A 13,097-nucleotide genomic window follows, 5' to 3' on the forward strand; every position below is an offset into this window, starting at 1 on the left:
TTCTCTTTAAAGTATAATTAAATCAAGTTTGTCAATGCGCTTTAATTCCTAGTGTCCTGTTCAGTGAACTTTGATATTATAACAAGGTATATAGCTCTATAGATCGGTAATAAAGTGTAAATTTTTAGTATTATACTTAAAATATTTAGATAAATTTGAACCATTTTTTGCATGAAAGGGATTTATGTGCCATTTATTTTGCAAGTTTGGTTGCATCCTTAACCCTGGCCTTTTCCATACGGTTAATATGACTTAGACTTCACTGAAGGACTTTCATCTATAATTAACGTTTGCTTTAGTACTCCATTCCTTCGTAGTTGTAAAAACAATCGAATGATGGGTTTCTTTCACACAAAGAAAAAACAAGGGAAAAATACTCATATCCCCGAAGACATGGATAACATCTCCAAAAACTGGAAAACTCTTAGTGGAGAAACCAACTGGAAAGGTTTATTTGATCCTCCTGGACAGTATCTCCGTAATTACATCATCCACTATGGCGAAATGGCTCAAGCCACTTACGATGCTTTCAACTCCGTTAAAGTATCAAAGTATGCTGGAAGTAGTCGATATGCCATAACCAATTTGTTGTCACGGGTAGGGATTAGTCAAGGTCGCCCATTGAATAAGTATCATGTAATTAAATACTTATATGCAACGTCTTCTATAGCTCTTCCTAATGCATTCATTGTCAAGTCATTGTCGAGGGAGACATGGAGTAAGGGATCGAACTGGATGGGCTTTGTAGTAGTTGCTACAGACGAAGGGAAGGTGACGTTAGGGAGGAGAGACATTCTGATTACTTAGAGAGGAACTATTCAGACCTTGGAGTGGATTAATGATCTTGACTTTCATGTTGGTTTTGGCTCTAATAATATTTGGAGAAAACAATGTTGATGATCCAAAAATACAATGTGAGTTTGTTACGGTTTGATCTTGGTTTCGGCTCCAATAACTATTACTTAAATCATTATTTGTTACGATTTGAACCCCAAACTTAGTTTTTTAGCTTTATAGGGCACAATGTGAGGTTTTTTGGTCTAAAAGGTCACTGAACAGGCTATTACAGATTGCCAGGGACTAAAAGAGCAGGTCATATCCTAGTTTAGGGACCCATAAAACCCGACAAAAACATTAGGGACTAAATGAGTAAACCTTAAAAAGTTTGTAGGACATTTAAACTGTCAAAAATGCATTTCATGGTCTTTTTAGCGACGAAACTCCGTCAATAATCCATTGCTATATTTACAAATTAGAGAATATTTAGAATTTAATTAGATTTCAGATTTTTATAAAATCACAAATCCACCACCTAGTTAAAAGTAAAAGATATTAGTATTTAAGGTAAAGCGTACAAAGAAAAAGCTGTCGGTTTAAGTAGGATGGTTGTTTTAGGTTGAAAACTAGGAGCTGGTTAAAAGAGTTATATTTTTTATTTGTAGGAGCTGGTTAAAAGAGTAGTATATTTTTGATTCTTATATAAGTTTTTTTTTTTTTTTTGTAATTTAAGTATTTTTTTATGTATTCTTTCAATTTATTTAAACCGTACACTTTTAATTTGTTTAAACCGTATACATTTAGTCCTTATGATCGGTTACTTCTAATAAGCCGGAAAAATTATTGAAAAAGTAAAATATTTTTCAATTTGTACACATTTGATCATTGAGTTTTTTCGTCCGCATTTACCCCTTCAATTTGTTTAAATTGTATACATTCGGTCTTTATGACCGGCTACTCCTAGTAATCCAAAAAAATGACTTAACAGGATAATATATTTATCATTTTGTACACATTTAGTCATCAATATTTTTTTGTATATTTAGCCGTTAATATATTTCTCGCAAAATTAGTCCTTATTGATTTTGTACACATTCAATACTTTTAATTGGTTTCTTTAGCTTTTTCTCAGCATCCTACATGGGTCAATCATTAATAATGTATCTGGGGTTGTTGATATTTATGGTCACCGCTACCTTGGCTCTTCGGTCTTATGGTTTGGCTTAGGTCTTGTGTTTTGAACATCGTAACTTTTTCATACTATCTTAGATTTTAATGATATTTATATACACACATTCATATTTATCTACTACAATTTTTGTTTAGATTACTCTCATTTAAAAATAATATATTTTTACTTACGATTTTATATATATATATACATACATTCATAAATAACGCATGAATATAATGATTGTAAGTAAAAATATTTTTTTATAACTAATATAAACAAAAGCTGTAGTAGACTCAAGTACGAACGCATTGATATAGATATCGTTAAAATCTGATATCATATGAAGAAGTTACAACGTTCCAGAACACAAGACCTAAGTAACTATGCAGCCAAAACCGTAGTTTCTATAAGTATCAACAACTCCGAACACCTAATTAATAATTATCTCATGTAGAATGTCGTGAGAAACACCTAAAGAACAGGTCATAAATATTGAATATATACAAAAACAATAATGACTTATTTTACAACAAAAAATATTAAGGACTAAATGTGCACAAAGTGAAAAAATATGTTACCTTATTAAATCATTTTTTCGACTTACGTATAATAGCTGGTCATAAGAACTGAATGTCTACAGTTTAACAAATTGAAAGGTAAATGTGAAAAAAAATAAAAACTCAATAACCAAATGTGTATAAATCAATAAATATATTTCCCTTTAAGTCATTATCCCTATAATAAAATGTAAAACACTTATAGAAAAACACATTATAGAAAGTATTAAGGTACACTTTGAGTATCCAGAACATTTAGGGTAAAACTAGATAAATAAATATCAAAAACAATTTATAAAGTATAAGATTACAATTAAATTATCTAAAACATTAGAGATAAAAATAAAGAACTAAAATTAAAAATTAAATGATGGAGAAAATGTCATAGTTAAAATTAAAATATTTAGAATTTAACATAATATATAACTAGAAAAGATTCCTCCGACGTTGTGGGGGTTGGAATAAAAAGTAAATAATACGGTTGTTATATAAAATTTATGGATGTTAGAATATATTAGCAATGTACTTTGAAAAAGCACCCCAAATAAATTGAACTTCAAAAGTACAATCTTGTAATAGTAATCAAAAGAAGTGAACATATGATGATATAATCAACAAAATATTACAAGTCATTCATATTAGAAATCCTACTTTTACTATTTTGAACGAAAACAACCAAAAATATGGGGGCAGTAGTGGGTTTTAGTAACTATTTACCTTATCACTATCCAACCACTAGCTTCTATCCGCATCAGCAAGCAGGTTTTCTTCATACTCACAAGATGCTTCACACTCCTTTAATTTAGCTACAACAGTACTAACCTATTGAAAATCAAAACGAATAAAAGTTGGTTATCATTTAAAAATAACCTTTTTCTCTAGGAAAAAAAAGTACCTTATAACATAAAGCATCTACAATCTGTGAAGAGACTCGTTATTCTGTTGTTGCTTCCTATCCACTATCTAAAGTAAACTACAAAATAAAAATATAAGATTCAAATTTGTTACACCTATTTTAGAATGGGAAATAAAATATGATCACTATTACATATGCGATTTTGTATGGAGAAAGCAATAAACCTTTGTATGAATTTTTTATATGTGAATTTTAGTTTTCAAATTGGAATGGGATGAGGAGCTAAAATCCTTTTATTTTCAGTTAGATACCTTACTAAATGTTTGTATAACAACATTTCATATAACACTTGTGATAAAAATGGATCCTAGTGATCTTATCATCTGCCAAAGAAAGGTAACTGTTTTAACAGTTAAAAAAATGAAAGTTTAATCAATGAAAAGCAATAAAGATCCAATAAAAAAGATTAAGATCTCCATATACCTGCATTTTTTGGAACTTTTCGATGTAAAGATCATTCCCATACCACTATCTGTGACACACAAATCATTGTAAACAACTAGCTACAACACTTTAACATTAGTTTGGAATTTCAAAATCAAATAGCTAGTTTAACTTGTATGAACCAAAATGGCAAACCTCTAGAAGAAATAACAAAAAAAAGTTAGTTTGAAAATCAAAAAGATGAGTTGCATATATACAATATTATACATACCCATAAGTCAATTCGGCCTAAATGACAAGGGTATTTTTGCTAATTTATTATTAACTCCAACTTTGCATTATAGCGATGATTTTAATTGTTGATTTGAAATCAATAACCCATTTTTAATAGATTTTGTGGGATAGATTTCCACATAGAAACGACAGTCCACTAATCATCTTATTTGATCTAATTTAAAAGAAACCTAAAAAAACGTAATGGCTAAGTTTTTAAAATCTTCCTTACAATGGTTCATTTCGAAATATATGAATGATTATGTTGTGACATGTTTGCAGATGGTTTGGATGTTGAAGGATGAATCTGACTTGGGTGCTTGCCTGAGAACACAATTACAAAAGAATCGTTAAAGGACGACCGGGTGTTCTTCCGTGATGTCACTCCGACCATCGAGTTAGTTTTTGGAGAGAGGGAGGAATTTTAGGGTAATCTTCGTAAGAGATAAGATGGATCCCTTCCTTGAGACGGAAGAGATCCTTTTATACCTGTTACTAACGGATCGTGGGGACCGTGCCTCGTGAGAGTGAAACGTGACCTCTTCTTACTGGGAGAGTTATTCACGCTAACGAAATGCTAGATGACGTCAGTTATGGGTGTAATCCGGGCTATACCTCGCTTTCTTATTGGTTGTGAGTGAATGAGGAGATCGCATGGAATGTTCTTCCCTTGTGTTGAGTAATGAGCTGCCACTTCGACTTTGGCTCTCTTAGGCCAAGGTCAGGTCTTAGCCAAAGTAGTAACGTCTCTGTTACATTTTCTATCACATTTAACGTGACCGTTAGGTAACATTAACAAGTCCCTTAGACCAGTAGGCCTCTGCGTTCGCGACGTAGCAGAGTTGTTCTGGTCTACTTACAGATACGTGGCGAGCTGCTATTGATAGCCTATGCTGATGGCAGAGCGAAATCGCCGTTGTTTGGCAATTTCATCATAAAGACGGTTCGCTGCCCCTTTCTTTGTATTTAAGTCTCTGCCTTCCCTGTCACATCCTCCTCACCTGTTACCTTGCTTTATTTACGCTTCTTTTCCTCCAAACTCTTCCATGGCCACTTCTCACTCTTTGGGAAGAAATCTCACTGCTGAAAAGTGGGAATCTTTTCAATTCTGGTTCAGGTTTGTTCCTGAAAATGGGGTGCAAATCCACTTGCCTGATGCCTCTTTGTATAGTCCTCCTGAGGACAAATTTGGGATCCCAATCGCCTTGTTCGAGGTAGGTCTGCTCTTGCCAACCACCGATTTCTTCAATTTGATCATCCAGGAATACAAATTTTAAGTAAGAGAGTTGACCCCTATCGCTATAAACAAGATAGTTGGCTTTGAACTCCTTTGTCGTGCCCTAGGCCGCTTTCCGACCGTTCATGCTTTCAAGCACTTCTTTAATGCCTCCACTCAGTCGGGACTCGAACCCTTTCTTGCTGAAGGGGAGTCCCTATTCTTATCCACGATAAGAAGTCTAAGAAGAACTGGCAAGAGAAGTTATTATGGGTGAAAAAAGATCTTGTGGTACTTAGTTACCCAAGGGCTAAGGTATACGACGACCGTGCCCCCGTATTGTTTGGTGTTGACAAGGAACTGGTTGATGCCATGGAGAAGATCAACATCACCGGTGAAGATTGGCTTGACTGTTTCTTGGTCTCCGGTGGGATGAGTGCTGCTTGGAGGGCTCATGGGAAGATACCTGAATTCTTTGTTGAGAAAGAGGGTATCTCTTTTGCTTCTTCCCCCCCCCCATTTTTATATGAAAAGATTGGCAAGTCATGATTAAAGCAGTGCTTTGTCTTAACCGACATTGTTTCTTGTTTTTGCCAGGTGTGGAGGAGACTGTTTCTTTGGAGAAAGCTCTTCGGGGTTTGTTTGACGACGAGCTTCAGGTTCGCGACGTTGACCTGGTGGAGGATTTTCCACCTACTCATTCTGGCCAAGGACTCATGGCGACTACCGGTTCTGACAATGTTACTGGCATTGGTGAGGATCCGGACCTTCAGGATCTTGTCTTCATTGGTGCTTCTCAAAAGGATCCTACACCATTCGGGTCCCCGAGGAGTCTACGTTGGGTTAAGAGGCCTTTTTCATTCTTGGAATCCTCTTCCGGCGGTTGAACTGAGGCATCTAGCACCGGGCCCCCTCTTCGTAAGAAGCGTAATTTGAGTCTCTTACTAGGGGTTCTAAGGATTCCATCCATGCCCCCAATGGAGGTCCTCCGAAATTGATGGAGGGGGCACTAACCGAGGCGACTGAACCGCCCTGTCATACGGGAGAAGGAAGCACCCAGAAAACCAGCCATGTTCCCACAATCAAAGGAGTTGGGTCAAAGACTGGGTCTTCGCCTCCTCATGGTCTTGCCTCCACCTCTTCTGGTAAAACCACAACCACCCCCTACTGATGGGTTCTCATCCGGATGCTTATAAGCCAGCTTGGAGATTAACTACTCAGTATCTTGTTTTCGATCATGACACCGCTCTCAAGTGGTGTCAGCATGCCTTTCCTTCTGCCACGACTGAGGCCTCAGATGTCCTGTCCGACGAGCATATTGCTGATGGTTTGCGTTATGCCGCCACCCAATTGTAATCTTATTTAGTAGCAGCTGTCGAACGCATCTCCGAGATGGAGACCCTCCAGTCCGATTCGGATAGGATGGAATTGAATGTGAAGATCTGAAGGCCCAACTAGCAAAGTTAAAAGCTAGTAGGAGCAACTTGGACGCTAGGAAGGAGGCGGTGTTACTTGAGAAGGAAAGCTTGGCGGATCAAGCAGCGAAGCTGGGGAAAGAGGTAGAGGACATGAACGCTCATGTGGGGATCCTGACGTTGGAGAACATCAGTCTGAGCAAGCGGACGGCGGAGCTAGAGGTTGATCCGATGACCGAGAACGCCGCAAGGGGAGCGCTAGAAAAGGATATTTCTTAGATCCTTAGAGACGGGCTCAGTCGGGATGTGGATAATTTGATTGAGAGTCCACAATTCCTCCAAGGTTTGGTTCTTGTGAAAGAAGCTTGTGCCGCTGCTGGTGTGGAATAAGGTAAAGGGATTGTTTGGGAGCAAGTATCTATCGGGGAGGTTGACCCAAAGTCTGAGGAGAATGTAGCGGCCAGGAATCAAAAGATGGAAGACACCCTGGTGAGCTTCACAAAGACGAAGTTTGATGGCCATCTTCGCTTGGGTTCCCTAGACATAGCTGGGCTTCGTAATCTCTGTCAGGAGTCTCAGAGCGAGGAATTTGTCCCTGGTTCAAGCTTTCCTTCTAGTGATGATAACACTCATGTTGATAAGTAGTTTTGTGTTTGGCTTGTTTTGATGTAACCCCTTTTGACAATATTTTTATTATTTGTTTGTCGTCTTTACTGCCTTTTGTAGCCATCTTTTAAGTTCGGGAGTCCGGTAGTTTGAACAATGTTTGCTTTTCATGGGTGTGAGTGTTTCTCTTTATTGCACATACTCTTTTGCCTGGTTACTCTGTGTATGGTTTATGTTGGCCATCACATGATATGTACACAAGGTTAGTTTACACCCTTGGTCAGAATTCTCTTGCTAGTGAACTCTTTGTGCTTTAATGATGTTGGTCCTTGAGAGATTTATTCTAATATGCTACTTAAAGACCCTGGGTGTAGCCAAGATCATAACCTTGAGGCTCACCCAGTTTTTTTTTTACTTTCTTTTATATTCGTGAAAGGTTATGACCCTTATACACTCATGTCACATGTTCTTTGATTGACGAACATGTTTTAGGAGGAAGGTTATCAGCCATTCTAATGTAAACTCCCTAGTTGCGTTCTTGTAATGATTTCGCCCGTGTGAAGTTGGATGATTAGTCCTTATTGCCACATGGTAAATCTACACAACCTCTTTGTTTCTTAGATTTGGATATAAGGAGCATCAGAATTGCCATTTCTATTTAGTCTAGTTTTGTTTAGAGCATAATATGACTGAAAAATAGTAAAGTAATTTATGTTGATTACATTTACATATTAAAATTAAAACATAATGCAATAGCTAGCATTGGTTCTACCTTTAACACTTGTTTTAGGAGTAGAAGTGGGGCAGGCTCTGCGTATTCCACGTTCTTGGAATGGCGCACCCGTCTTGAGCTTCTAGGACATAGGCACCAGTCTTATGTGCTTCTACGATTTTGTATGGTCCTTTCTACGTGACACTGAGTTTTCCCAATGGTTCAACGTGGCTGGACTCATTCTTTCTTAGTACCTATTCTCCAACTTTGAAGTTCTTGGCCTGGACTTGGCGGTTGTAATAATTCTCAGTCCGTGATTTATACAATGTTTGGCGCATCTGTGTTGCCGCATTTCTCATCGAACATGTCCAGATCTTGGCATCGCCCTTCTTTGTTGGCTACCTTCTGAAAACTCTCTGTTCGCAAGGAGGAAACAATTATTTCCAATGGGAGGACTTCCTCCGTCCCATAGGTTAGACTAAAGGGTGTTTCTCCCGTTCTTGACCTTGTTGTGGTGCGATAGGACTATAGCACTGTCAGGAGTTCATCCACCCAGGCAGACTTTGATCTGAGTAGCCATTTCTTCAAACCATTGACTATGGTTTTGTTGGATATCTTTGTCTGTATGTTAGCCTGAGGATGTGCTACTGATGTGAACCTACAATCGATTTTCTTGTCTTCACACCATTCCTTGAAGGGACTTCCTTCAAACTGAGTGCTGTTATCACTTATGAGAATCCAAGGAGTTCTAAAGCGGGCCAAGATGTTCTTTGTCATAAACTTTATCATCTTCTTGCCAGTGACAGTGGCCAGTAGTTCCGCCTCTATCCACTTGGTGAAATAGTCCATGGCTACCAGCAAAAACTTTACACCTCCCGATGTCGGTGGAAATGGTCCCACTATATCGATCCCCCATTTGTGGAAAGGACAGGGGCTAGTGATGCTTTTCAATGGCATGGCCAGTTGATTTTGGAAAGGGGCGAATGCTTGGCATTCCTTGCATTTCTTAGTTAAGGCGGCGGCGTCGTTGTATACGTCTGACCACTATACTCCTAGGCGAAGTATCTTGCGTGTGAGTGCACGAGCGCCTTCATGTGCTTCTGTGTCCTCGGAATGGATTTCTTCGAGAAAATTCTGCCCTTCTGTCTTAGAAATGCACTTCAGCCATGGGCTTAAATATCCTCTTTGGTACAAATGATTGTCCTTTATTGCAAAATGTGGTGCTCTGACTTAGACTTTCCTCGCCTCATGTGGATCGCCCGGAAGCACGCGATGGTGCAAGTAATCAACAAATGTTTTTCCATTCTGGGGGGTTGATATGGTATTGACTTTTTGGTTAGCAATACTCCTTTCCGGGAGTACTTTGACCAACACTTTCTTTGTGAGATAATCATATGAGGTAGAGGCCAGCTTGCTGAGGGCATCTACCCTTTCATTCCCCCCCCCCCCCCCCCCGGGAGATCTGCTTTATTGAAAAACTTTTGAACGTGCTCGATAAATTACGGACCGTGTCTAGATATCAATGCATCCTAGGGTCCTTCACCTCGTATAATCCGTTTATTTGGTTTGTGATAAGTAACGAGTCAGTAAGAGCTGCTAGTTGTATTGCGCCAACCTCCTTGGCCAACCTTAGTCCTGCCAGGAGTGCCTTATACTCTGCTTTGTTGTTAGATACTTGGAAGTCGAACCATAGTGCGTAGGTGATCTCATCACCTTTGGGCATTGGAGGATTAAGCCTGCGCCTAAGCCTTCTTTTCTTGTTGCGCCATTGGTATACAACTTCCAAAGTTCCTTGTTGGCTCTAGGCTCTAATGGGTCGACAGATATTGTTGTTGGCACTCCCTTTATGGTATCTGGGATTTCAACCAGGAAGTCAGCAATGGCCTGAGTTTTGGTGCTAGTTATTTGGTGGTATTGGATGTCGTGTTCACCAAACTCTATGGCCCACTTGCCTAGGCGTCCGAACTTTTCTGGCCTTAACAGCACTTGTTTTATTGGGTAACTGGTCAGAACATCCACCTTGTGGGTTTGGAAATACTTCCGTAAACATCACACTGTGTAAACCAGGGCAAGTACCAGTTTTTCCAAGGCCGAGTAATTTACTTCAGGCCCTTGCAAGGCCCTACTGACAAAGTGAATGGGGATTTGCTTGCCTTCCTTTTTCACCGCTAACACAAAGGAGATAACATCCTTAGAGGCTGCTAAGTACATCTGCAGCGTCTCCCTGGGAGTGGGAAGGTGAGAGTTGGGAGTTGCTGCAGTGTGTCTTTCAATTTTTCAAGGCCACGTCTGCTTCCTCTGTCCATTTGAATTGCTTTTTGTCCAAGCATCCTTTGAGTGTTTGGTACAGAGGAAGCGCCTTCTCTGCGGATTTGGAAATGAACCTTCTAAGAGTCGTTAACTTGCCATTAATCTCTTCTACTCCCTTAAGGCTATGGGGAGTTTTCGCCTCGAGGAATTCTTGTATTTTGGTGGGATTGGGTAGGATCCCTTCCCTGGTCACCTGATAGCCAAGGAATTTCCCTTCCCCGACTCCAAAAGTACACTTAGCCGGATTTAACTTCATTTGTGCTTTGACTAATGTTTTGAAGGTTTCTTCCACGTCTTGAAGTAACATCTCTTCATTGTAACTTTTAATTACCATATTGTCAACGTAGATTTCGATATTCCATCCAATTTAGTCAGTGAATACCTTATCCATCAGACTCTGGTAAGTAGCACCCGCATTTTTGAGCCCAAATGTCATTTTCTAATAGCTGAAGGTGCCCTTTTCGGTATGGAAGGTTGTTTTTACTTCATCTTCTCGTTTCATCTGCACCTGGTGATAGCCCTTATATGCGTCGAGGAAACATTTTGAATCGAAAGCCTTCAAGCAATTGGACTTTCTGATCGATCTCCGGGAGAGGATAACAATCCTTTGGGAAGGCATTATTGAGATCTGAATAATCTATGCACATTCGCCATGCCCCATTGGCTTTCTTTACCATGACCCGATTTGCTATCCATGTTGGGAACGTTACTTCCCTAAGTATGGCAGCACTCACCATATCGGCCACTTCTGCGTTAATTGCCCTATTGCGGTCTGTCGCCTGTCCTCACTTATTTTGCTTTACAGGGTTACTCCTAGGTGCGATGTTAAGGTTGTGTTCTATGACTTGTCGATCGAGGCCTGTCAGATCTGTTGGCTACCAGGCGAAGACAATGGAGTATTTCCTTGGGAGCGCCACCAGTCATGCCTTGGTTTCGTCTGTTAAGTGGGTGCCGATTCGTACGAGGTGCTCTAGATACTCCATGTTTATCTGGTGTTGTTCGCTGAAACATCCTCATTGGACTTCTTTGGCGCACGCACGAGTTCCGGAGCAGCTATGATTTGGTGGAAATGTTGGGCTCTGGTGTTTTTGGTGAGGACCGTCGCCGATCCCTGGCGTGTGCTGAATTTAACGATGCCATGTATTGTCGACAGTGCGAGATGCAGTAAAGCGATTGTTGATCGTCCAAGCAAAATGTTGTGTTCTGTTGGCTATCGGATCATAGAGAATTCTACTGTCCTTGTGATTCGGTCCCTTTCGTCGTGGTTAACCAATGTTAAGTGTAGCCAAATAGTTCCTAGTGGCCACAAGCTATGCCCGATGAATCTTACTAATGATCCACCGGTTAAGGGTTGGAGCCCCTCTTTCCACGTGTCAGGTAGCTGTCGGAAACAGTGCTCATAGAGTATATTAGAACAACTACCATTGTCAATGTAGATTCGGTAGACCTTCGTGTTACGAATGAGTCCTGATATGAGGATTTGGTCTTGTGGATCCCAGTTTGACGGTCTGGATCGCTGCTCGAGAAACTCATGTTGAGTAGGTTTCTCGAGAGTGCCTCGATCTTATTTTCTTTGTGGTGAGGTACGTTTCTATTATGGGAGTTAGAGATAGTGAATACCTCAGTTCCATCATATGGATTCGTCTGCAATAGATTGGGATGTGATATCGCCATCTGAGGTTATGAGATATCCGATGACAATTTGCCGGAAACTGCTCCTGAGCCCTGGTTCTACTATTCTTATCATAATTGGCGGGATCTGTTTCATCAGCACCTAGAGTGGTTCGTGCATTCTGAATAAAGCTTCTATTGCCATCCCAGATATTGTTGGGCTTGGATCCCCCTTATGTAGGGAACCAGCATCGTCTATTGGATGTATCAATCTAAGGATACATCTGGATGGCGCCAAATGTAGTGACATGTTCGCAGATGGCTTGGATGTTGAAGGATGAATCTGACTTGGGTACTTGCCTGAGAACACAATCACAAAAGAATCGTTAAAGGTCGACTGTGTGCTCTCCCGGGACATCGCTCCGATGATCAAGTTAGTTTTTGGAAAGAGGGAGGAATGTTAGGGTAATCTTTGTAAAAGAGAAGATGGATCCATTCCTTGGTACGAAAGAGATCCTTTTATACCTGTTACTAACAGATCGTGGGGATTGTGCCTCGTGAGCATGAAATGTGGCCTCCACTTACCGGGAGAGCTATTCACGCTAACGAACTGCCAGATGACGTTAGTTATGGGCATCATCCGGGCTATTCTTCGCTTTCTCATTAGTTGTGAATGAATGAGGAGATCATATGGAATGTTTTTCCCTTGTGATGAGAAATGAGCTGCCACTCCGACTTTGGCTCTCTTAGGCCAATGTCGGGTCTTAGCCAAAGTAGTAATGCCTCTGTTACATTTTCTGTAACATTTAATGTGGCCGTTAGGTAACGTTAACAGATTATGTATAAGACTAGATATTTAACTTCTTTTAAATTTGCTACTTCAACTCAGATAATCCAACTTCATGTGATGCTAAGCACATAAACATACCATGAGAAGATTTGTATATTCAACAAAGATCGAACACGTTATGTATGTTATTGAACATGATATGACACCACTATGATTTTGATGCGGTCGATTCCATATTGAACATCCTTTGTTCTGATTTGTCTTATAGAAATAGGAGATAACATGATCTAGAAAAAGAGGCAGAGAGGTAATACGCAAAGAATGACAATGCAAACCTCAACTAAGATGTTGAATGT

General features: G+C 39.7%; 1 protein-coding gene across 1 annotated transcript; it reads left to right on the forward strand.

The window, feature by feature from the left end:
• The first annotated feature begins 336 nt into the window (after positions 1 to 336).
• On the forward strand, positions 337 to 807 carry LOC111906117 (phospholipase A1-IIalpha). Its single transcript, XM_042896038.1, has one exon. The coding sequence runs from the start codon at positions 337 to 339 to the stop codon at positions 805 to 807; it is 471 nt and encodes a 156-aa protein (XP_042751972.1).
• Positions 808 to 13,097: the final 12,290 nt, after the last annotated feature.

Source organism: Lactuca sativa, chromosome 6 (genome assembly GCF_002870075.4).
Source record: "Lactuca sativa cultivar Salinas chromosome 6, Lsat_Salinas_v11, whole genome shotgun sequence".
Lineage (NCBI taxonomy): Eukaryota > Viridiplantae > Streptophyta > Magnoliopsida > Asterales > Asteraceae > Lactuca > Lactuca sativa.

Bases quoted from the DNA above. Each gene is read 5' to 3' on its own strand.
- LOC111906117 (XM_042896038.1), top strand. From the start codon at position 337: ATGGGTTTCTTTCACACAAAGAAAAAACAAGGGAAAAATACTCATATC.